This window comes from Schistocerca serialis, chromosome 4 (assembly GCF_023864345.2).
Source record: "Schistocerca serialis cubense isolate TAMUIC-IGC-003099 chromosome 4, iqSchSeri2.2, whole genome shotgun sequence".
Lineage (NCBI taxonomy): Eukaryota > Metazoa > Arthropoda > Insecta > Orthoptera > Acrididae > Schistocerca > Schistocerca serialis.
Window position 1 is genome coordinate 34,104,078 of NC_064641.1, and position 25,466 is coordinate 34,129,543.

A 25,466-nucleotide genomic window follows, 5' to 3' on the forward strand; every position below is an offset into this window, starting at 1 on the left:
TCACAGGGAAAAAACTGTTTTTGTTTTTAGCTGTAGTGTGTTTGACTTCTGAATGATATCCTGCTTAATTTCAGTGGTGATGTTAATGAAAATGCCACTCTTGTAATTAATCTCTTGGAAATGTAGAAAAGATTGGAGGATACTATAGCTGTGACTATAAAATCTGGTTAAATATATTTTTGGAAGATCAAATATCAGTGAAGAAAATTGCAAATAATTATAGAGTACAATATTTTTTTTTAGATAACTCTTTAAGTTGATCAAAAATGTTGCCTATAAGCAGTGACGAATCAATGGGACCAATAAAAGTACTCTCCACAATGGTAAATATACATGACCCTTCCTTTGAAGGGTTGAGGGTCAATATTGTATGTCTGGAAGGTATTTGATGTGTAAAAATGATATTTGGTAATTCAGTATGAAGAAGGAAACACTGCTTTCCCATTTAATCAATAAGATTGTAAAGGACCAGGAATGAAATGTCGCTGATTAGTTTAGTCCTTGTTTCACATGAAGAAAGGGATTTTATTGAACTCTATGAACAAACAGGCACCAAACATGGGGATAAGTGAAAAAGCTTTTTCAGAATATAATAAATGAAGCTCATCAAATCTTGTGTCTATGATCTCACTGTTCTAACAAACTATGTTGTTTGTATTAGTGAGCATTATGCTAACAGGTAAAAACGTTTGTTCTGAAATAATGCTACTGTATTGCTGGAAGTTTAATTACTTACAGTGCATTTAAAATTAGTTGTGACTTTCGACGTTTGGCTCGCCAGAGGGGACGTGACGCCATTGTCCAGGTAACACTAATGGCGAGACGGCTTTCCCTACCGAATTTCGCTTGGTGAAGTGCCGCAGTTGCCACACCATGCATAAAGTACCACAATATGTCAAACGTTGGATGCAACTATGTCCTTCAGCTCTCGTTGTGAAATAGCATTTTATGGCATTGAAATTTTCTGCAGCTATTGTGAAAAAGCGTTTTGTGTTTACATTGCACCAATAACGACAGTCCAGTACGTCTGAATACCCCCGCAATAAAATTTTTGTCCAAGAATACGTTCACCGGCTGTGAAGATAATGTTCTGCTGCAAAATATTGCTGTAAATTTGGCAATAGTAATGGTCAATAAGCCATACCATTCTGTTGTGATGGATAAAGCTCCAACAGTGCAATGGAAGACCGCAGGTAGTTTCCTCTGGGTACAAAGATATGTTCTACGAGATAAAAGTTGAACGTAGCATTTATAAGGCCAAGTTACTGGAACTTGTAGTGCTATACAAGCCAAAAACTCCACGCTACAAAGTCAACGAAAACTTAACGTGTTCATTTAAATCTGGCTGAGAAAGTGTAAGCCTAGTTGAAAAGTAATGTGGCAGAGAACAAGTAGTAGTTTACACTCACTAAGGTTGAAATGCTGACGAGAGAAACCATTGCAAATGTTACACCACAGGACTGTGCTCAAGTTGTCAGCCATAGCATGAAGGTAGTTGAGGAGGCATGGATTCATGAAGGACTGTGGTGAGTTTTGAGGACTACGTAACTTCACTTGTTGTCATGTTAAAATATGTTTCTTTCGCCAAAACACACCAAAGTTTAAAAATATTCATCTCGCTAACATTCTAATGCAGTTGAAATTGAGAAAGAATGCTGAAATTGTGTATTATTAAACTAGCAAGAGAGGGCAAGACAGGTGAATAGTTCATGAAAAAGTTCATTGTCAGTATATAAACAAAATTGTAACGCATTAACTATGTTGTTGCAAAACCCACAGCAATTCTCGTTTCACAAGCTATTGCTGGACCTTAAAAACTACATTACTTCATGGGAAACTGTAGCTGCTTGAATATCGCAGTAGATGTGGATGTTTTGCATATTAATCATATGGAAAAATACTCTTCTCTTTGTGTGCTGTTATTTGCCAAAATCTTGTTTTGATCTCTTAGACCGTTTATGAGATAAAAGAGATTTATAAGTATTTTACTCTGGCTTTTTCACTGATGCACGAGTTTGCCATGGAGCGCTTTACACACACACACATTTCATTTTCTGGAGAGAGAGAGAGAGTGAGAGAGATCACTCCACGTTAGAACGACAATTTAATACATTATCTACATGTTATACGCAGCAAAGCAACATATGACTTAACATACACCAAACGCTAATTCATTGCGACCCCTACTTTCCACTGAAAATTTTAAGAATGTCTTGTAGTAGTTGACCTTATATTGAAATATCACAATAACTATGACAATTAATGCAATGATAGGCAGTTCGTCATGAAGTTGATGAATGAAGCTATAAAATGTGCGACAATCAAACTTTATTAGTGAGTAGTTTCTTTAAAATCGTTTGATAAAGACTGCAGATCAGCCGGCTTGTGCGACTTGCATTTCGTGCAGTCAAGCTAGCTTGCCAGGTAGGCATGGCATTATCATCACCTGCCAACGCGCCCAGTGCACGCTGGCAACTGCAGTTACCTCCACTAGTGCTCTGCACTGAACTATCAAATGTTGCAACTAATTTTAAACAAACTGTAGTGAGCTGTTTTTAGGATGGGTGGGGATAAGTAGTGATTTGTGTGACAGAGAAATATTACTGTTGCTCGTGTCTGAGGTAAATTATTGGAAGAGACTGGTGCACAGTTGGGCTGCTGGTTTAAAAGAGATTTGTATTGGAGAAAACATTTTACTCAAGACACAAACCATCAAGCAAAAGAAATTCAGACGTTATGTGTTTCGGGGAAATAGACAGATCTCTGCAAATGTTAGCAACTAGCTGTCACAACTGCACTGAAATATCAGCAGTTTTGTTATGTCCTCATGCCTGTTTGTGTAAGCATAACTGCCCCCTCCCCCAACCTGAGCTGCCCAATACTATACAACATGCATCTTACCTTATGCAACAAATAGTGTGGAAGTACAGATTACACACACTGAAAATAGTATAAGCATTGTCTTTATTACCTTGAATCATATTGCATAGCACATATCAATTAATAAAAGCATTTTCACATATATGTTAAAGAAAAAAACTCAAAGAGTAAATATTTTCCCCAATTCATGTAATATTCTTAAAAGCAACAAATATCTTTGCATTACACACTGTCTAAAGTAGCCTGTGTTGTTCTTCAGGGTTCAAGCTATGTCCCCACCAAATTTAAATGAAATTGGTTCAGCAGATTAGTTGTCAAAATGTAACAGTCAGTTTCTTTTGCATTTATATTATTAGTATGGATAAAACTTCCAATTAAGATATATGTCTTTTCTGTGGTTAGATTTTGATGAGTTAAAGCCTATACGGTACTCCAAGTTATGCACATGCTAAAACCACCATGAAAATTTGGCTAGCAGTATTGGAGAAGCGTGTTCAGACACGACAGTTTTACACATTTAATGTTAGTATAAGTATCCATTATGAAACAAAATGCTCATTAATAATGTATAATTGTATAGCAGTTTAAATAACTATGTATTGTCTGGAGAGTCAGGCTCAAATGTTGTCAGTACATTTCGCCCCACCCCCATCCTGTTTGGCATACCACTCTGCTCTTCTTCATGACATGCTTTTTTCCCTTCAATTGCTTCCCAATTTTGGTCAGTTTATGTTGTATTATCTCTCTCATATTTTTTCAAATTACCATTGAAGGAAGTAGTCCCTTTATTTTCATTCTATATTCACACAGCATACATTTACCTGAGTATTTGTAGTACAGATAATGCCATTTGAAAAGTAGCATGTCAGTTACAAGGAAGAACAGTTCTTTAAGCCAGCAATCGGTTTTCTGTTCACATAAATATTATGATAGTATCTGGTCCTCAGTCTGACATCTTTGTTGTATTTGACAATTGGTAGCAGTTTTGAGATTGTTCGCAAACTTGAATTTGGCAATTGTGCCATAAGATCATGAAATTCTGTGGAAATGTAACTAACCTCTCATCTATCTTTCCATTTTCCAATAACTGTGTCTTGCATATAGCAAGTTTTTGTATTTCATTTTCAAAGTTATGTTCTTAAGGGGTCTTCTGTCTATTTAACCTTACTCTGTCAGAGCAATCCATTTGAGATTAAATAAGGTTTTAGCTACTGCAAAGCTGCTGTAATAATTGTCCATGTAAATACACTCCTGGAAATGGAAAAAAGAACACATTGACACCGGTGTGTCAGACCCACCATACTTGCTCCGGACACTGCGAGAGGGCTGTACAAGCAATGATCACACGCACGGCACAGCGGACACACCAGGAACCGCGGTGTTGGCCGTCGAATGGCGCTAGCTGCGCAGCATTTGTGCACCGCCGCCGTCAGTGTCAGCCAGTTTGCCGTGGCATACGGAGCTCCATCGCAGTCTTTAACACTGGTAGCATGCCGCGACAGCGTGGACGTGAACCGTATGTGCAGTTGACGGACTTTGAGTGAGGGCGTATAGTGAGCATGCGGGAGGCCGGGTGGACGTACCGCCGAATTGCTCAACACGTGGGGCGTGAGGTCTGTACATCGATGTTGTCGCCAGTGGTCGGCGGAAGGTGCACGTGCCCGTCGACCTGGGACTGGACCGCAGCGGCACGGATGCACGCCAAGACTGTAGGATCCTCCGCAGTGCCGTAGGGGACCGCACAGCCACTTCCCAGCAAATTAGGGACACTGTTGCTCCTGGGGTACCGGCGAGGACCATTCGCAACCGTCTCCATGAAGCTGGGCTACGGTCCCGCACACCGTTAGGCCGTCTTCCGCTCACGCCCCAACATCGTGCAGCCCGCCTCCAGTGGTGTCGCGACAGGCGTGAATGGAGGGACGAATGGAGACGTGTTGTCTTCAGCGATGAGACTCGCTATGGCCTTGGTGCCAATGATGGTCGTATGCGTGTTTGGCGCCGTGCAGGTGAGCGCCACAATCAGGACTGCATACGACCGAGGCACACAGGGCCAACACCCGGCATCATGGTGTGGGGAGCGATCTCCTACACTGGCCGTACACCACTGGTGATCGTCGAGGGGACACTGAATAGTGCACGGTACATCCAAACCGTCATCGAACCCATCGTTCTACCATTCCTAGACCGGCAAGGGAACTTGCTGTTCCAACAGGACAATGCACGTCCACATGTATCCCGTGCCACCCAATGTGCTCTAGAAGGTGTAAGTCAACTACCCTGGCCAGCAAGATCTCCGGATCTGTCCCCCACTGAGCATGTTTGGGACTGGATGAAGCGTCGTCTCACGCGGTCTGCACGTCCAGCACGAACGCTGGTCCAACTGAGGCGCCAGGTGGAAATGGCATGGCAAGCCGTTCCACAGGACTACATCCAGCATCTCTACGATCGTCTCCATGGGAGAATAGCAGCCTGCATTGCTGCGAAAGGTGGATATACACTGTACTAGTGCCGACATTGTGCATGCTCTGTTGCCTGTGTCTATGTGCCTGTGGTTCTGTCAGTGTGATCATGTGATGTATCTGACCCCAGGAATGTGTCAATAAAGTTTCCCCTTCCTGGGACAATGAATTCACGGTGTTCTTATTTCAATTTCCAGGAGTGTATGATACCCAACATTCAGCTTTTCCTCAACATCCTTTCAGCATGTGATTTTCCGTCCTATTGTGAAGCATCGCAGTGCATTTGATTATAAAACTATCCGCATATCCATCTCCAAAGAATTTGTCAAAAGGTAGACATCATCGTGTTTATACATTTGTCACATTCTGTTTCAAATAATCTAGTACAGGTTATTTTAGCAAAAGTAATGTGTCAGATGATGATATATCTGCATCTTCATAATCACTTTTCATCTATTTTGAAACAGAGAATCTTTCTTCCAGTAGTTTTGTAAGTGGATTGATATCTAACAAAATACCTATCATCTGTATTTTAATTCAGAAATATATTCAGTGGTGTCATCCATCTCATCCGCTATACTGTGAAGTATGGCAACTGTAAGTATTAGCCTAAAGAAATCCATTTGTGTACTTAGTAGGATGAACAAGTAAATGTTCTTGTTTTGTAAGTGAATGATACTGCAAGTCATGTGGTACGTTACGCTATGTCCCACCTCATTTATTAAATTCTGCAATTGTGGGATCATCATCGATGTCATCAGTATCTTCAGATTCTGCACGGTCACAAAACTGTCCACACTATCAGCACTATGGTACATTTCCTCAAGAAACTAGACTGTGAAATTGATCTAATCTTTGCAATAATACATATTTTCAGATGCAGTGTGGCATATCTCCTAGTTTTTTGTTCATTAGTACATCCCCCAAAAGTTTCAACTTGTATGTGTCAAATGTATATATTTTAAGAACTACAACTTGTGGATAAAGTGCCCAACTCACCAAAAACTACCTGTCTGTCCCATTTTGAACTATGCCAACTACACAGCTATGCTCAGACAAACATGCATGCTAAATTTGCATCAAAAGCAATTCAAGGATGAGTATCTGCTGATCAATGAATGGCTAGGTGTAAATAAAGGACATCCATTAGACAGCTACTTTTTGTGTATGCTTCTCCATAAAACCCTGGGGCCTGGTGCCATTTGCAGAAGCGAGAACAATAGTGTAGTACACCCTATACTCCAATTTGCATGCAAATCTTCACAGTTGCTTGATGATAAACAATAATAATAATAATGGATGTTTCTCTGCCAGACATTAGGGATGAGGTTATGCTGTAGTCACCGGTGAGCACATGGCATCAGGCAACAGGCCTTGCTGTAGCTGATGGCAGCCTTGTAGAAGTCACTACGGTAATAATGCAAGAGTATCAGATCTAGTAAGGCTGTGGAGTAGAACAAAAAACTCAGACAGTTTTGTGTGTAAGGCCCAGTGACAGGTAGGTGGTAATTTTAACAGGTGAGGTATTTGATAAATGCCTCACAAACTGAGGAAGTTATCTTAGTATTAGTGCACATTTTCTGAGATAGTATGGCTTGACAGAACTATACAAGCCGGACGATGCATAAAACAAAATACATGTTCAAAGTTAACTGCAGTATTAGTGTCACACAGGTTATTGACTTAATAGTAAATAACAGAAGAGGAAGATGTATATATGCAGACTGCAGCGATGAGTGAAAATTTGTACCACAGCTGGGATTTGAACACTAGTCTTCTGCTCAGTAGGCAAATGCACTAACCTCTATGCAACCCTGGCACAGCGACTGCACTGAACTGCCATAGCACACATCCCTCCTCAATCCAAATTCCCATTCCCACCTCAGCCCGTTTGGTATTCCCACTAAACTTGAACAGCATCCTGCTAGGCTCTCCAACTGTATTGGAATAGCACCTAGGCATCGAACAAAACTGCATCAGGATCCAGTCATGCAAAGCCACTGCACCAGGGTAGGGTAGTTGCTAGTGCATCTGCCTAGTGGGCAGGAGAGACAAGTTTGAATCCTGGTCTTGGTACAAATTGTCGCTTGAGTCTGCACATGTATACATCACAGATGTTTGAAAATTGAAAATGCCTCTGGAAGCTAATAGTTTCATTTGATCAGAAGAGCAAGAGTTGGTATTTGATAAAGCAAAAACAAGTTTAAAAGGAAATGGACAAACTTTCTTCTTAGACGTTGCAGTTGGTCCCAAAATGCCTTACCTCCAGCTTGGACTTGGCAAAAGTACAATGGCTACCTTTAAAGTTTTTACAAAAACAATGAAAGAAGAAAATTTTGGGTACAGGCCAGGCCAATCACATGGCATTAGGCAAGAGTATTATTATTATTCGCATTTACACCCTGTGGGGACGATGCATAGCATTCTGCCTCATTTTTGCATTCTTTCTGATCTTCCACGATGCTCACATTTTTACTCCATAACATCTCTTTCTGTCCTCAGTCCTCTTTGTCCCTGGTTTCTTTGGGACTGCATTCTCTGACCTAACATTCCATTTGTATATATTGTCTCTGTATATGTTTATGTCTTGAACTATTGGATCAAGTTGTGCTTTTTCTATGTCAAGTTTGACTTGTGTGATCAACGGTATTGTTGTCTTGACCCCTTGTATGTACTTCAGAATTCTGTCATTGAATCTTGTTGGTGGTAGCCTCCTGATGTGCCCATAAAACTTAAACCTTCTTTTTCTGACACCTGCTGCTAGGTTTGACATCATCTTCTCTGTGGTTCTCCCTGTAGTGTAATTTGTATCCCTCTTTTGTCAGTTCTGGGCCGAGAATGTTTCTCATGATTTTACATTCTTCTTTCAGTATATTTTCCATGTCACTTTTCATATGGAATGTTAGTGTCTCACTCGAATACAGTATTTTGGGCTTGATTACTGTGTTGTAGTGTCAGATCTTTGTTTGAATGTATAGCAGTTCCACCTGCTTAATTTTATTTCGTTTGTTGTCCTTGGTGTCGACCTATTGCGTTGCTACACTGGCTGAAAAATGGAGTTTGTAATGTGGACACTGACTACTGTAAATAATGTAGCCGACAGATCCACAGTTGCGTTTCACTATCTTTTACTTTCACTTTTCACAACCCCACCCCCCCCCCCCCCCCCCACAGATATTACACAATTATATGGCCAGTGCACTATTATTTAACTTTTGATAAGCCTCACTGCATAAGCAGTAAAGGAAACAAAAGAAAAATTCGGAGTAGGTATTAAAATTCATGTAGAAGAAGTAAAAACCTTGAGGTTCGCCGATGACATTGTAATTCTGTCAGAGACAGCAAAGGACTTGGAAGAGCAGTTGAGCGGAATGGACAGTGTCTTGAAAGGAGGATATAAGATGAACATCAACAAAAGCAAAACAAGGATAATGGAATGTCGTCAAATTAAGTCGGGTGATGCTGAGGGAATTAGATTAGGAAATGAGACACTTAAAGTAGTAAAGGAGTTTTGCTATTTTGGGAGTAAAATAACTGATGATGGTCGAAGTAGAGAGGATATAAAATGTAGACTGGCAATGGCAAGGAAAGCGTTTCTCAAGAAGAGAAATTTGTTAACATCGAGTATAGATTTAAGTGTCAGGAAGTCGTTTCTGAAAGTATTTGTATGGAGTGTAGCGATGTATGGAAGTGAAACGTTGACGATAACTAGTTTGGACAAGAAGAGAATAGAAGCTTTCGAAATGTGGTGCTACAGAAGAATGCTGAAGATAAGGTGGGTAGATCACGTAACTAATGAGGAGGTATTGAATAGGATTGGGGAGAAGATGGGTTTGTGGCACAACTTGACTAGAAGAGGGGATCGGTTGGTAGGACATGTCCTGAGGCATCAAGGGATCACAAATCTAGAATTGGAGGGCAGCGTGGAGGGTAAAACTCGTAGAGGGAGACCAAGAGATGAATACACTAAGCAGATTCAGAAGGATGTAGGTTGCAGTAGGTACTGGGAGATGAAGAAGCTTGCACAGGATAGAGTAGCATGGAGAGCTGCATCAAACCAGTCTCAGGACTGAAGACCACAACAACAACATCAACAAGCCTCATTAATAGTTAGCAGGCAAACCTCCACATATGCTACAATAGTTTACTGTTGAACATCTACAACAAATAAAAAACAACCACACAGTTCACAGTTCTTGAAGAATAGAAAGGTACGTATGGAGCATACACTGTCATTGTTTTTGCACACAGTCTAATTGTTTAGCACACACATATATTTATTTATTTTACACACAAATGTTGGCTGGTGGGAATGATTCTTGGTGAGTGGAGATGCAGTTCTGTGTTGGGAATATTGTTTCAGATTCAGGGCAGTTAAGGAGATCAGAGAATAATGTGGCAGTCCTTGAAACTTCCTGGCAGATTAAAACTGTGTGCTGGACCAAGACTCGAACTCGGGACCTTTGCCTTTCGCGGGCAAGTGCTCTACTAACTGAGCTACCCAAGCATGACCCACACCCCGTCCTCACAGCTTTACTTCTACCAGTACCTCGTCTCCTACCTTCCAAACTTTACAGAAGCTCTCCTGCGAACCTTGCAGAACTAGCACTCCTGAAAGAAAGGACATTGCGAAGACATGGCTTAGCCACAGCCTGGGGGATGTTTGCAGAATGAGATTTTCACTATGCAGCGGATTGTGCACTGATATGAAACTTCCTGGCGGATTAAAACTGTGTGCCGGACCGAGACTCGAACTCAGGACCTTTGCCTTTCGCGGGCAAGTGCTCTACCAACTGAGCTACCCAAAAGAAGTAAAGCTGTGAGGATGGGGCGTGGGTCGTGCTGGGGTAGCTCAGTTGGTAGAGCACTTGCCCGCGAAAGGCCAAGGTCCCGAGTTCGAGTCTCGGTCTGGCACACAGTTTTAATCAGGTACTTGTATTTTGAATTTAAATACTTTTAATAAACTATTTTGGACATCTCTGTATACAGGTTTTTAACAAGGTCGGACAAGAACTTTTTCTATGAGTACTTAGAAGTTGCCATTCATCTTCCAAAATATTAAAAACACTCCATACTCCCAGGTCTTGGTTCTCTCGTCCCCTCCCCCCAAATACACAAACTATTGTATGGGTGAGATTTGTCAACTTCAACCAAAAAAATCCCCCCCTTCCAACTATTGGGTTTGGCAAATTTTTTACAACATGTGAAACCAGGAAACACTACCAAGAAGAAGGAACAAGATAATGGGGATTAACTTGCGTGGTATTAGTAGTAGCTGTAGTGGACAAAAAATGTAGGGGAAGACAGAGATTGGAATATATCCAACAAATAATGTAGGATATTGGATGCAACCGCTACTCTGAGATGAAGTAGTTGGCCCAGGAGATAGTTATAGTGGGTTTAGTTATAGTGGATTGCACCAAACCAGTCAGAAGACTGAAGGTGGGGGAATAAATAAGTAAGGCAGATCTCCCATCTATTAGAAAGGTAGCAGAAATAATAAATAAAACTACCACCCAATTTCACTGGTGTTCACCTGTTGTAGAATCTTTTAACATAGTTTGAGCTCAAAACACAATAAGGTATCTTGAACATAAGACCTCCTTCGTACCAACCAGTATGGATTTAAAAAACATCACTCATGCAAAACCAAACTTGCACTGTTCTCACATGACATCCTGAAACCCATGGACCAAGGTAATCAAGTGGTTCAGTATTTCTTGATCTCCAGGAAGTATGTGACTTACTGCCATGGCAACGTTTATCCTCTTCAGAAATACACATATTTTCTGAATTTTTTCAGTGATGCTTAAACATTTGATACACATATTAATGGGAATGTTATTTTTTCAGAATTTTTTTCAAAATTTGATGTGTCATGTATGACACACTGGTCTCGAAGGTACACAAGTTCCAAAATTAAATATGCCACTATATACAATTAATTCAATTATTTTTATGGTATGACTTGAAAGTAGATACAGCGATATTGGTCTTTGGATTTAAACACATTTGGGGGGCGGGGGGAAGAGATAGAGAAAAAACAATTTTTTTATAGATTCTCATGAAAATTATATTGTAAAAAGGAATTATTTACATCATATGATAGGCTTTAAGCAATTTTTGTCCTTTACAAGACACAAATGGATATTACAAAGAGTGCAGAACACCCTTGCCCTCACACTTTTATATCCAGGCCTTCTGCATCTGCGAGTTTTATCATCACGTAGGATCTCTGACATATGCACTGCTCCCGCTGTCCTCTTTAGTGTGCTTGGATGTGGTGTTGGAATTTTCTTCCTTTTGCTTGGAGGATTGTCCACTGTTTCTTCATCTTCTTCTGCTGATTCTTCCATATTATGTGACCCTTTTCCTGCAGCAACCATTCTGATATCTCAGTCTTGAATTTGAGATAATCCATAATATTTTTGCTCTTCGAATTCAAAGCTGCGCAGTCCCTCTTGTATTCCACCCATGAAGCAGCACAGGCAAAGTCAAAAAAATGCAGTATTGTACATTTTCATGTCTTTGCTGTTTGCCTGTATGCAGCAATGATATGGTCTAACAGATCCACACCGCCCATTTCCTCTTTGTAATTTCTGATGATAAGAGGTCTATCGACGTAAATGTACTTTCTGTCCTGCTTTGACCAACACTTGCACTGTGTCACAGGTAGTTTTCCTTCTACAGAAGATACAAGGAGTACTGGTTTATTATCAAACCATTTCACAATACTGATCTGTCCATCTCCCCGCACTGACTGAACAATGGAACCACGACCTCTCTTCCCAATTTCTGTATCTGATACCATTTTGCTTTCACTTGGAATTCTGTTACTTTGTATTGTGCCAGATGCCTGACAATATCGCTCTGAATGGAGGCAGTCTAGCAACTGAATTGACGTAAAAAAACAGTCCATGTAAATAATGGAACCTGGAGGTAATGTTGCTGTCAGCCTCATTACCACTTTGCCACCAATATTTAATGTATCATATTCTTCCAGGATAGTGTCACCTTTCCCTTCATTAAAAGAAAAATAAATAAATAAAAAATAAAGACAAACCATCAGGTGACGTGCAAATGAAGTTTTTTAGACCACATGGGTTTGGTTTTGCCACCGATGTATTGCCTCATACATTTTGTCCCCAGAAGAGCACAATTTTGTTCATCAACAGACACTTTTTGTGTCCTGGGATTGTTCAAACAACCTGCTCAAACAGTATCCAATAATGCACGTATCTTCCAGAACTTGTCACTAGAGCGAACACTATCTGGAACATCACTGTCAATTACAACTTTCAAGTTGCTTCTTAACGAGAAGAAACGCTTTCTTGACATTTTTTCTACTATGCCCTGAACTCTGGTACCCACAGAGCAATACATACCCTGGGATAACCACGATAAAACGTCTTCATACTTATTCCAAAAAATATTTTATTTCTTCTGCTGAAGTGCTCAAAGATTTTCCAGAGCGAGTAAATGACATGCGGTTGGTACATTTGGCCATAAGCTCAAACATCTCTGGTGGAACATAGTTCAGAAAATATTCTTGAGGTTGAATGCCTTTGCCTTTCCAAATGCCTACTTCAAATGCTGGGGCAGGAGACAATGGCTCAAATACATCTGTATGGCACCATGGAGGTACACTTCTTTGTTGTGCTGGGATGTCTTCTGTGTCAGCCTCACTTGACACTTCAGACGAAGACAAATCTTCCACAGTATCAGCTGCTGGTGCTACAAAAATCATATCATCTTCTTCATCACTTGACAATTCGAGTTCTGACAAATTTCCATCCAATTCGAATGGGTTCTCCAATTCTTGAATAATCTTCGCTTCTGACACTAAATCAAGAATATTTATTTATGTTAGTATCTACTAAAAATCTATTATTACTTTTACTATTATTATTATTTTATGCTGTTACTTCACCTTTTAACATTCAACACTGATAGTAAAATCACAGCTGGTAAGAAACACCCAGAAAATAATTCTGAACATTGTGATCATTTTACAAGATGAAAGTCCGGTGTGTCACATTTGACACACATACGAAAATTACTCTGTAAATCAGTCTGAACTATAGCACGGATGGTATAAAACATATATATTATTTCAACAATCTAACATTAGTATCAGACCTATCAGAAATGTTTACAACACTAAAAACAAATACTTACAACCCCTCGGCATCATTTTTTTTTGTACTTTCAGCGCAGAGCCTCAGTAAACAATGGTTGCTTACCACCCCTGTTGTGAGAGCGCACTGAAAAGAGCCACAGTAGTTGCTGACGCCTAGTGGAACATGCAAGAAATACTCAGAGCTCATATCCTTGACAATACATAGGTTTTAAATGCAGTAAAGTATAGTGGATTTTGTGTGTCATATGAAACAAACGGCACCCAAAGAGGTTATCATCAAAAGTATGACCATATGAGGTATCAAATAAAATTTGTTACTGGAACGAGGACTTACTAGTAGGTAGAACACAATCTATCTCAGATGGAGAATCATTGACAGAAGTAAATAAATGGTAATGAGGGTTGTAGACTTCGTTTCATTGGTAAGATACTGACCAGGAGAAGTTTGTGCTCAACATTTTGAAACCAGCTGTATGTTGATATAGTTTAAGGTCCCATGTATCACAATTTGCAGCCATTCATTCTGGTGGGCTCTCATTTGCAAGTAATCGATGAAATGAAAAAAAAAAAAAAAAAAAAAAAAAAAAATTGGAATCTCATTTGACACTCAGCAGCTATAAAAAGTATTGTAGTGTAGATTATGTTGCAAAGTGTAACAGCTAGGTTTAGGGCCTCACATGCAGAAGCTTGCGGGCTCAGACCTCATCAGCTGCATAAAAATTTTTTAAAATCTTTATCAAAATGACTTTTATCGTTATTCTTATTCAATTAATTGGTTTAAATATAATTTTTAAAAATTTCTATTAATCACATTTTGCTCACCTTATGAACTCTTTCATTGTTCTCATTTTTCTTTATATAATTCTTTTCCCCCTCAGAATTTTCATGAATGTGAAGTTTATTATATTTATTTATCTATAATAATCTTCAAACATTTGAAAATGCTGACTTATCAGTTAAAAAACAACAGATGCAATAGAGTTGAAAATGTATTTTTCATTACAAGATGTGCATTTAGATGGTAATCTTCATATAAACATTTAAAACATAAATTCCTATTGCACTGTGGAAAAACACAGAGTCCGAAGTGGGTCACCCGTGTTGGATGTCATGGCAGCTGGTGGCTGCTGCAGCAGTAATGGTTGTGACTGGGCGTCTTGGTCAGGAAAGTGCTGATGTATCTGTTGGGTACTGTACGGTGGATGCCTCTTGAAAAATCTACAGGGGTTTGACTCTGTTTCGAGAAATTCTTGTCGACTTGCCGTTCACCAAGCTGCCCATTGTGTGCCATACTTCCCAAGGTATGTCTCAGTGTATGGAGGTTGTAAGGGTGGTTTTACGCCACCAGTATGGAGCATGATGTGTGTGCAATGATCCAGGTCCTGCGTAACAAAACGGTATGCCATGACATAAAGCCTGTAATGAGGCATCCTCCTCTAGCATTACTTTTCCTTAACAGTAGTCAATTTTGGACAGGTCAGTATTATCTCAGATGTTTTTCTGAAAACTTTCGTATAATTTTATACACAATATGTCATATTTCAAGCTCAAATTTATGAAAAGGAATTACTTTATTTTTGACGTTACAATCGATAAGTACTAGCTCTGAATGTACAGTTGATTTTTTTTAAAACATTTGAAATTGCAAACTATGTGGCACACTTAAAATTTCTATTATTAATTATAAAATCTAGTACTGTTTACAACATTTATTTCTGGATTCATTGATGAAATAATCGAAATTAATTTGTCAAGAAAAATTGTAAACTCTTTGGAATATGGTTATTAGTGCAGAGGGCTCTGGCTCTGAGCACTATGGGACTTAACATCTATGGTCATCAGTCTTAGTGCAGAGGGAAGTAGTAGTAGTAGTAGTAGTAGTAGTAGTAAGCATGCCTCTGGTGTGATTGGATGCATTTTTGTATTTTAGGCGAACAATGTAATTTTGGCTTTGTCAATGTGAAAATTCAAAAGACTGTAATATACTAAAATGTGACAAAATATATTAACGTAACAACAAAAATTCTGCAACAACAATCTTCAAATTTATTTATATCAATTCAATCATGAGGAACTAAAATGTGAGATCTTCATCTTCAAGAATCAAACCCCTAGGCAAGAAGAACTGGATCTGACTCTACACGAAAAGCTAAGTAAACTAGAAAGTTGGGTGTAATCTTCACTCCTCTCAAATTTTTCGTAAAAGACTTTGCTTATTATGGACAATAACTGGAGTTAGGAAGGAGGGGGGAGATTACAAGCCTTTGGAAGATGAAACTGTGCAACATGGTTCCACAGGTGATTTAAGAAATATGACTGGTCTTGGGAGGAAGTTTGCAGTGTATTGGTGTCGACAAATTTTCCAGGCAACTCTGTGACTGAAGAATTGATGTCAGGTTTATAAGTTGTTCATAGGCCAAGTAGAACCAGTGGAAGAGCCAAGTAGAACCAGTGAAAGAGCCGAAGTCCATGTGTTTTTATGGCACACGAGGGCCGCCTTCAAAGAACGATGCCAGTATTCGTTCAACCATGCCAATGCTAGAGCGATGGTAACTGGTGGTCTAGTGGTGGACATACCCGCAAAACTTGGCAAGCTGTATGAACAGGTCTGACTCAAGCTGCCATCCACAATTGGTGGTGGCAAGCTGTGGGCACCCAAACCTCACTAGCCAAGCCGACACAAAGGTAGAGGCTGTTTCAGTGATAATATTATCAACTGGCACTCCCTCTGATCTCCAGGTAAAACAATTGATCATAGTGAAAAGGTAGCATTGCCCATTAAATTGAGGAAGTGGTCCTACAGCATCCAGATGTACAAGGTCGAAACGTACAGTTATACATGGAAAGTCGCCGATCGAGGCATGTACATGGTGTTGCAAACATGTCCTTGTCCATTCTCGACAGTCCTTTTCATTCCCAAACACAAAATGTTGGGAGATGAGTCAAAAAGTGGGATGTACTCCTGGATCGCACAAGTTATCCACTTTCTTTGAGATGATGACAATTTTTGAGAAAAGTATGCCAATGGTTGCCATGAACCATCTGACCATTGCTGTAGCGCTGCACCGATATCTGTCTGTTTTGCATCCACCACTAATGCAAGAGGTGCTTTGAGCTTAGGATGAGCTAGAAGTGCTACATCAGCTATGCTCTGTTTTGTGGCCTCAAATGTGGAACACACAGCTTCAGTCCACTGCGCTGGGGAGTTGCCTTTCATCTTAGGACTAAGTGCCACAGTCAATGGTTCCCGCATTTCTGCTGAGTGAGGCAGGAGGGATGATAAACATTTAGCATACCAGGAATCGATGCATTTCCTTGACTGTGAGTGGCCTCGGTAACTGCAAAATCATGTCAACCTTCTTTGTCAGAGATAGAGAGCTTGAAGCTGAGATTCTATGTACCAAGAGTTATTTCAGATTGTCCGAAAACACACTTGGCGACATTTGACATGACTCCACGATGCTCCAAACACTTGAACACCTCCTGTAGTTGGTGTCAGTGTTGTTCCTCTGTCTCCGAGAACACAAGCAGGTCATACAACTATGCAAAACAGAATGGGAGGTCTTGAAAAAACAGAGTCAATGAATCTCTGACATACCTGCACTATGTTTTGTAATCCGAAGGTCTTATACATACTCTCAAACAGGACAAATGGTGTCATAATTTTGGTCTTTGGAATGTCCTTTTTAATCACAGGTATCTGAGTATAGGCTATAGTACAGTCTAAGACGGTGAATATCTTCGCACCATGTAATGCATAGTTTTAGTCTCTTAGTCAACAGAACAGGGTACTGGTCCAGCACTGTTCTTGTGTTCAGTGCTTGATAATCTCCATATGGGTGCCAGGCCTACTTTTTTTTGGCACCAGATGTAAGGCAGAGGACCATAGACTGTTCGATGGTATTATAATGCCCTCTTCCAGCAGGGTGTCAAATTCATGGCGTTAAACATCTAGGTCACTATGATGCTGGTGCTCCATCCATAGTCCTAATGTGATCCACTGTATTGTGTGGAATCTGTTTGTGTGCACCGGGTGGTCTGGTCAAACTCGGAACTGCTTTAACAGCAAGGCAAATTCACCCTCAGGTGCCTACAACAAGCTTTGCATTGTGGATGGTTGTGTAATGAAAACCAGTAACAGTTAGACCAGTAATGCTGTCCACCAATCAGGTGTTTGCCACATCCGGAAAGAGGTTGTAATGTGCCAGGAGACTGCACCGAAGATCACTTCTGTGACATCTGCAACAGTGACATTCTATGTGAACCAACAACACAGATCTAAGTTCAGCTCCAGTGACTGGGTTCCGCAGGTCACAATGGTTGTATTATTGGCAGTTGGTGGCCTACAGTGGTGCAACAAATACCCTGGCAGGATATCGATGTCTGAAACAGTGTTTATGAGAAATTTCAGGCCAGAACCTCTGTCGCTGATGAACAGCTGACCAGATGGTGACAGGCAGTCAGTTGCGCCTCCGATCAACTGCTGCCAGCATTTGGGTGGAAGCACAGTGACACATTTTCACACACACTCACCAAATCTGCAGTTGTTCCAACACACAGGCTGCTCACCTTTTGAAGATGCAGCATTGCTCGAAGACCAGCTCCTCAAATGTCTGCAGTAATGCCCTCTGCCTCTGTTGTTTCTGGCACTGCCTTGCAATGACAGTGTGCCAACCTGTGTGTATAACATGCCAATTTTTTATGCGGGTGAGTTGTAATCAGAGTGTGTGGTGTACCTGAAGCTGTTGTACTGCTGCTTTGTGCTGCGACCATGCAATTTTGGGCAGGTGTGTGAGCTTGCTGTGTATGGTCTGCCAACTCTGCCACTGCATCCAATGACACGTCAGTTTTTAATGCCACTACTGCCTTAATCTGTGGGGGTAATCTACTGCTCCACAGTGTACACAATACATTGTCTTGCACGACGACAGTGCTTACTTTACTGCTTGTGACAGCTTACAATCACTGATGTTTTCCTGTCAGTATCTGTCTGATCCACACTTCATGCAACACAGTTATTCTCTCTATCAATTCAGATTTGAGCTTTTCATATGAATTTTCATGCAGTGGTGCCACGATCACATCTTGTACCTCTCCAGCATAGCAGTGGTCAAGTTAGCTCACGACAAGGATGAATTTTGTGGGGTCGGCCATAATTGCAGTACCTAAAATTGGTTTCAACTTAGCAAACCATAAGATTGGAATGATCTCTCAGAACGGATGTAAATGGACCACTAGTCTAGACACTGTTAGGATGTCTGTATCTTGCATTATATTTAAATTCCGTAGCAGTTGCTCGACCTTCTTCTTTGGCCCAGAACACATTGGGTCACCAGTTGTTAGAATCAATGGAATTAGAACCGATCAACCTAATATTACTGATAAAATAGATGCCAAAGGATTTGCTTAGTGGGAAACTGTTTATTCAATGAGAGCAAGAGGCTAATTGAATTGTAACCCAGAGTGACAGTACAGAACATAAAACACTAAAAAATATTGAACATAAAACATAGGAATAAACATTGCGCACGGACCAGTGCACACACACACACACATGAAAAATAAAAATTCTGCACCACTGGTGGCCAGGCGCATAACTCTTTGACACAGAGATTCCCTTATTGCACATGAAATACAGCACCTACAGAACTACCTTGACAGCTGCAGTTCAGCAGTTACACCACACGACACTACGTGTACACACACAACAGGAATACTTCACTTCTCTGCACTAGTGCGTAACAGCTGTCATGTAGCATGTTATAGGATAATAAGCAAAATGAAAGTCGAGCAAAATGAGGAATAGAAATAATGAATGCAATAACATGGACAAAAATTTAGTATGATAAAAGAAATGCATTCTAAATTAATATATAAAATTAATTAAAATCACATGAACAGAGATTCCAAGTGGAAAAAGAATGACAGAAAGAAAAATCAAAAGAAAAAATTGATATGATGACTAAAATGATGTGACAAAGGAATAGAAGTAAAAAATTCCATCTAAACCATTTAACTTAATTGAAAATAATGATCAAAATTATTATGATAATGATTTTAAAATAAAAAAATTAATTCATCTGGCAATATTCGAACTCACAAGCTTCTGCTTGTAAGGCCCTCATCCTATATATTATGCTACGCAACCAGTCTACACAACACCACTTTTTTACAGTGATTAAATGCCATGAAAACTTCCAAATTATTTATTTGCTGATTACTTGCAAATGGGGGCCCACCAGTGTTAATGGCTGCAGGATGTGATACCTGGGATCTTAACCTATACCAGCGTATAGTAGTGTACAATCGTGGTATCACGAGACAACCGAGGAGCCATCACCACCAGCCATAGGGGGCCAAAAATTCTGAAGATGGCATTTATATATGCCGAAACAACTTCTTACTAAACGCTTGTATGTCACATCACTCGCAAATGGGGGCGAATACTGTTCAAGTGTGTGGGACCTATACCAAATAGGATTAACAGGGGCCATTGGACGTGTACAAAGAAATGGGCACAGGTTGGTTTAACTCATGGGAGAGCATCACAGAAATGTTGAAAAACCTAAATTGCCAGACACTAGAAGGTAAATGCCAATTATCCTGGAAAAGTCAACTTACAAAGCTTCATGAACCAGTATTAAGTGAAAAATGTACAAATGTACTTCACCTCCTTACACGTCATTCTTGCAGGGTTTAGGAGGACAAGATTAAACAAACTGCAGTGCACACAAAGGGATTTAAGCAGTCTTATGCTTATGTGAATGAAACAGGAAGAAAACTTAGCAGTAGTACAATGGGAAGTACCTTCTGCCATGCACTTAAAAGTGGTGTGATGAGTATGTATATAGAAGTAGATATGTACTGAACAGAATGCTATGATTCTACCTAGCAATAACGAATAAGTGAGCAAGCTGTTGTCTTGACATTCATAGCACAATATAATACACCTAAAAAATTTACTCTGCAGTTCCATCTCACGCATCAGTTTCTCAAGAAAGAGACTTTAGGTATTTTCTTAGTATACTGGTCCAAAAACAATTAAGAGCCAGAAATATTGAAGATTCTCCTACAGATAGAGTTACATTCACAGTCTGCCAAATTCTCAGGTAATGCTACCTTCAAGGCCAAGCTCTCTGTAGGCAACACACCACGTAAAGCGTATCACATGGGTCGTACCTGTCACCAGACATGACACGAGTATCAGCCAATCAACAATGAACCACTTGGTCATGTAAGCGTGTTCAATTAATGTCCCATAAACATTGATTAGCTGCAGTCTTGAACTTTTAACTTAATTATGCAAACAGGAATTTATTGCATTGTGTTGGTAACAGTAATTGGCTATTACTACAGTCTGCATGGAATTTTGACTGACAAGAGTTTGTTCTTAATCCATACAACCTAGAAGATCATGGTTGTCTTCTCAGCTGATACTGGTTTACTTTTACTGCGATTTTGACACTCTGCAAATAAAGCATAGCACCTGTATGACAAACAGAAAACTTATCTGCAGTGAGGATAAAATATGAAAATCTCTTCACTATTGCTAGTATCTTCATCTGTAGCAGAGTTTTATATAGCAGTGGTCACAGTTCTCCATATGACACTATAAAAAAGTCTAGCTTTTGTAAAATCATGTGTTCAACCACCACCATTCTAGGAGACACTGCTAATTTTACAGTATAGCCCACAGCAAGACTGAATGAAATATTGAACAGGACTGAAAGAATGTAAATAGGTTGAAGGGACAAGGGTTGTAATGGATAGTAGACTTATTCAAACATTTTATGGAAACTCAAACACACATCATGTTTACAACCTGGTGCATATTCACATCAGTTATTTTAAAACAATATGTCACACTGAACTCAATCTCACTATGTACACTGATCTGTAGTCACTTCTGATGACTATTTCATCTATTTTAATGAAAGTTTAATCTTTATTAATAAATATGCAACTGAAAAATAAACACCAGTACAAAAATAGATACTTATGAAAGTCACAAAGACTTAACAAATTTGTGATCAGCTGCATCCACTTTCGTGCACTGCACAGCCACTTGGAAATACTGATCACTATATTAGGCCTATGAAATAAGTAAATGTGGGCACAGAATTTACAGAAAACAGCCAACATGGATAGTCCAGAAAAACATCATTTTTTTCCACCAGCAGACTTAATCTTGTTGATATGCTCCTCTAACTCATGATCAGACTCCAAATCATCCATGGTGAATGTTGTTCTGATAGGGCACCCTACCACTGGACACCTATAAAGGCACATATTTGTAATATTAGGCTGAGTCTATAATGTTATTACAAATTAAAAGTACTAATTTCTTAAGCATCAGAAGTCATATTATTAAAAAGACATTTTTTATACAAATTAAAAGTACTAATTTCTTAAGCATCAGAAGAGTCATATTATTAAAGAGACACATTTTTTAAAAGTATAAGTCATCATTTTTAAAGTATAAGTGATCATCATATTTATTACATTACCAGACATGTTAATTCACTAATTCTTATGCCAAGAATGTTAACCTAACACCGAAAATTAAACATCACAAATAAAACAAACACCAGAGCTATTGCAATAATTCTGATGGACATGAACAAAAATAGCCAATCACAAAGTGGCACTTGCTAGAACTCTTCAAAAATGAAGATGCAGAAAATTTTGTGAACAGACAAATGTAATTTTTACGTAAGGCCACATAAGTTATAATGCACATGAGAGTGAATCAAAAAGCATTTCCAGGACACAGACAGCCACTACTGTTCATTGTCGTATTGCTGGGATATGAGCTGCTGCACTATAAACAGCAAATTGAGGTAGACCCAGACTGATTATGTCCCTGACCAAGAAGAATGCATTTTGTAGACCGCCGAGAAAATCCACATTGTTGTAGCACTTGATACATCTCATACTACCATATGGAGAGTACTTTATAAAAAGTTCTTGTATTTATATAATCTTCAACTACTGCGGGCCTTTCACTGGCCAATAACAGGCCATGGAATAATATTTCCCAATGGTTTGTTGCACAAATTGCCAAAGGATAGTTTGTATCTTCAGTCTTGCTTACACAAAAGACGTCATTTTCTCAAACATTCTGTGTGGGTGAGCTAGTCCTCATGCTGCCAGATTGAAAAGATGTTGGGTAGACCTACCAGTGTGTTGCAGAATGTTTTAATTCCATATCAACATACTGAGCAGTGCAGCTACCACTTTTGAATTGGAGAATATCAACTTCTACTGCAGGGAATGACATGTTTAACATTTGAAACGTGCCACAGATGAAAGTAAGATTGTTTCATAAAATGAAACTTTCAGCATGTGCCAAAATAGCTCTGCCACGTAAAACAAATCTATAGTCTGATTTAAAGTAGTTGTCACTTGACGTCTGCGCTGCGAAGTTGCGGCGTTGTCACGTCAAGCACTGGCTGGAGGCAGCCGCCTCAGCGCATCGCTACCCCCGGCGATAGAAAGTAGTTTTAAAGCCTGTATCTACTACAAAAAGTCAGTAAAAAATTTCAAACCCACATACGATGTATATCTCTACAATGTCTCTCAATCTGTCAAATATCTATTCTTAATTTTAATTAGGACAAGAGTTACGTTAATTTGTTTGAAACCATTTAAATTCTCGATTTCGCAAACAGCTTCTAACTTATCACGTCATTACTGAAAAACTATTGGTGTCACAGCAAAATATTTTTTTCCATTCATTACCAAAATAATACACTCAGCAAAGAATCCTTAAAAGTTTTCGTAGTGCATCACGTTTCCTGTATATAAATTTCTAAAAACAGCGTTTTTAAGCACCCCTGTCAGTACTGAACTCTAAACAAGTATGACTTTTAAAATCTCTTATCTCCTATAAATATTATGTAAATATTTTGAAACTTACGTACAGTATCGGTATCAGTGGTATCTATAAGCACATCAAATATATTTTCTTAATTTTAATTTGGGCCGTTAATACATTAATTATTGTTGTTGTTGTGGTCTTCAGTCCTGAGACTGGTTTGATGCAGCTCTCCATGCTACTCTATCCTGTGCAAGCTTCTTCATCTCCCAGTACTTACTGCAACCTACATCCTTCTGAGTCTGCTTAGTGTATTCATCTCTTGGTCTCCCTCTACGATTTTTACCCTCCACGCTGCCCTCCAATACTAAATTTGTGATCCCTTGATGCCTCAAAACATGTCCTACCAACCGATCCCTTCTTCTAGTCAAGCTGTGCCACAAACTTCTCTTCTCCCCAATCCTATTCAATACCTCCTCATTAGTTACGTGATCTACCCACCTTATCTTCAGCATTCTTCTGTAGCACCACATTTCGAAAGCTTCTATTCTCTTCTTGTCCAAACTGGTTATCGTCCATGTTTCACTACCATACATGGCTACACTCCATACAAATACTTTCAGAAACGACTCCCTAACACTTAAATCTATACTCGATGTTAACAAATTTCTCTTCTTCAGAAACGATTTCCTTGCCATTGCCAGTCTACATTTTATATCCTCTCTACTTCGACCATCATCAGTTATTTTACTCCCAAAATAGCAAAACTCCTTTACTACTTTAAGTGTCTCATTTCCTAATCTAATCCCCTCAGCATCACCCGATTTAATTTGACTACATTCCATTATCCTCGTTTTGCTTTTGTTGATGTTCATCTTATGTCCTCCCTTCAAGACACTGTCCATTCCGTTCAACTGCTCTTCCAAGTCCTTTGCTGTCTCTGACAGAATTACAATGTCATCGGCGAACCTCAAAGTTTTTATTTCTTCTCCATGAATTTTAATACCTACTCCAAATTTTTCTTTTGTTTCCTTTACTGCTTGCTCAATATACAGATTGAATAACATCGGGGAGAGGCTACAACCCTGTCTCACTCCTTTCCCAACCACTGCTTCCCTTTCATGCCCCTCGACTCTTATAACTGCCATCTGGTTTCTGTACAAATTGTAAATAGCCTTTCGCTCCCTGTATTTTACCCCTGCAACCTTCAGAATTTGAAAGAGAGTATTCCAGTTAACATTGTCAAAAGCTTTCTCTAAGTCTACAAATGCTAGAAACGTAGGTTTGCCTTTCCTTAATCTTTCTTCTAAGATAAGTCATGAGGTTAGTATTGCCTCACGTGTTCCAACATTTCTGCGGAATCCAAACTGATCTTCCCCGAGGTTCGCTTCTACCAGTTTTCCATTCGTCTGTAAAGAATTCGCGTTAGTATTTTGCAGCTGTGACTTATTAAACTGATAGTTCGGTAATTTTCACATCTGTCAACACCTGCTTTCTTTGGGATTGGAATTATTATATTCTTCTTGAAGTCTGTGGGTATTTCGCCTGTCTCATACATCTTGCTCACCAGATGGTAGAGTTTTGTCATGACTGGCTCTCCCAAGGCTATCAGTAGTTCTAATGGAATGTTGTCTACTCCCGGGGCCTTGTTTCGACTCAGGTCTTTCAGTGCTCTGTCAAACTCTTCACGCAGTATCTTATCTCCCATTTCATCTTCATCTACATCCTCTTCCATTTCCATAATATTGTCCTCAAGTAAATCGCCCTTGTATAAACCCTCTATATACTCCTTCCACCTTTCTGCCTTCCCTTCTTTGCTTAGAACTGGGTTGCCATCTGAGCTCTTGATATTCATACAAGTGGTTCTCTTCTCTCCAAAGGTCTCTTTAATTTTCCTGTAGGCAGTATCTATCTTACCCCTAGTGAGACAAGCCTCTACTTCCTTACATTTGTCCTCTAGCCATCCCTGCTTAGCCATTTTGCACTTCCTGTCGATCTCATTTTTCAGACGTTTGTATTCCTTTTTGCCTGCTTCATTTACTGCATTTTTATATTTTCTCCTTTCATCAATTAAATTCAATATTTCTTCTGTTACCCAAGGATTTCTATTAGCCCTCGTCTTTTTACCTACTTGATCGTCTGCTGCCTTCACTACTTCATCCCTCAGAGC

The 25,466-nt window shown here is 39.6% G+C and overlaps 1 protein-coding gene across 1 annotated transcript in view; it reads right to left on the reverse strand.

The window, feature by feature from the left end:
- Window positions 1–21,253: 21,253 nt before the first annotated feature.
- Window positions 21,254–25,466, reverse strand: part of LOC126473956 (E3 SUMO-protein ligase NSE2-like) — a 57,526-nt gene continuing 53,313 nt past the window's right edge. Inside the window, exon 5 of the mRNA XM_050101326.1 lies at window positions 21,254–21,754. Coding sequence (XP_049957283.1) covers window positions 21,640–21,754 — 115 coding nt within the window. The 3' untranslated portion in view covers window positions 21,254–21,639. The remainder of the gene's footprint in view (window positions 21,755–25,466) is intronic.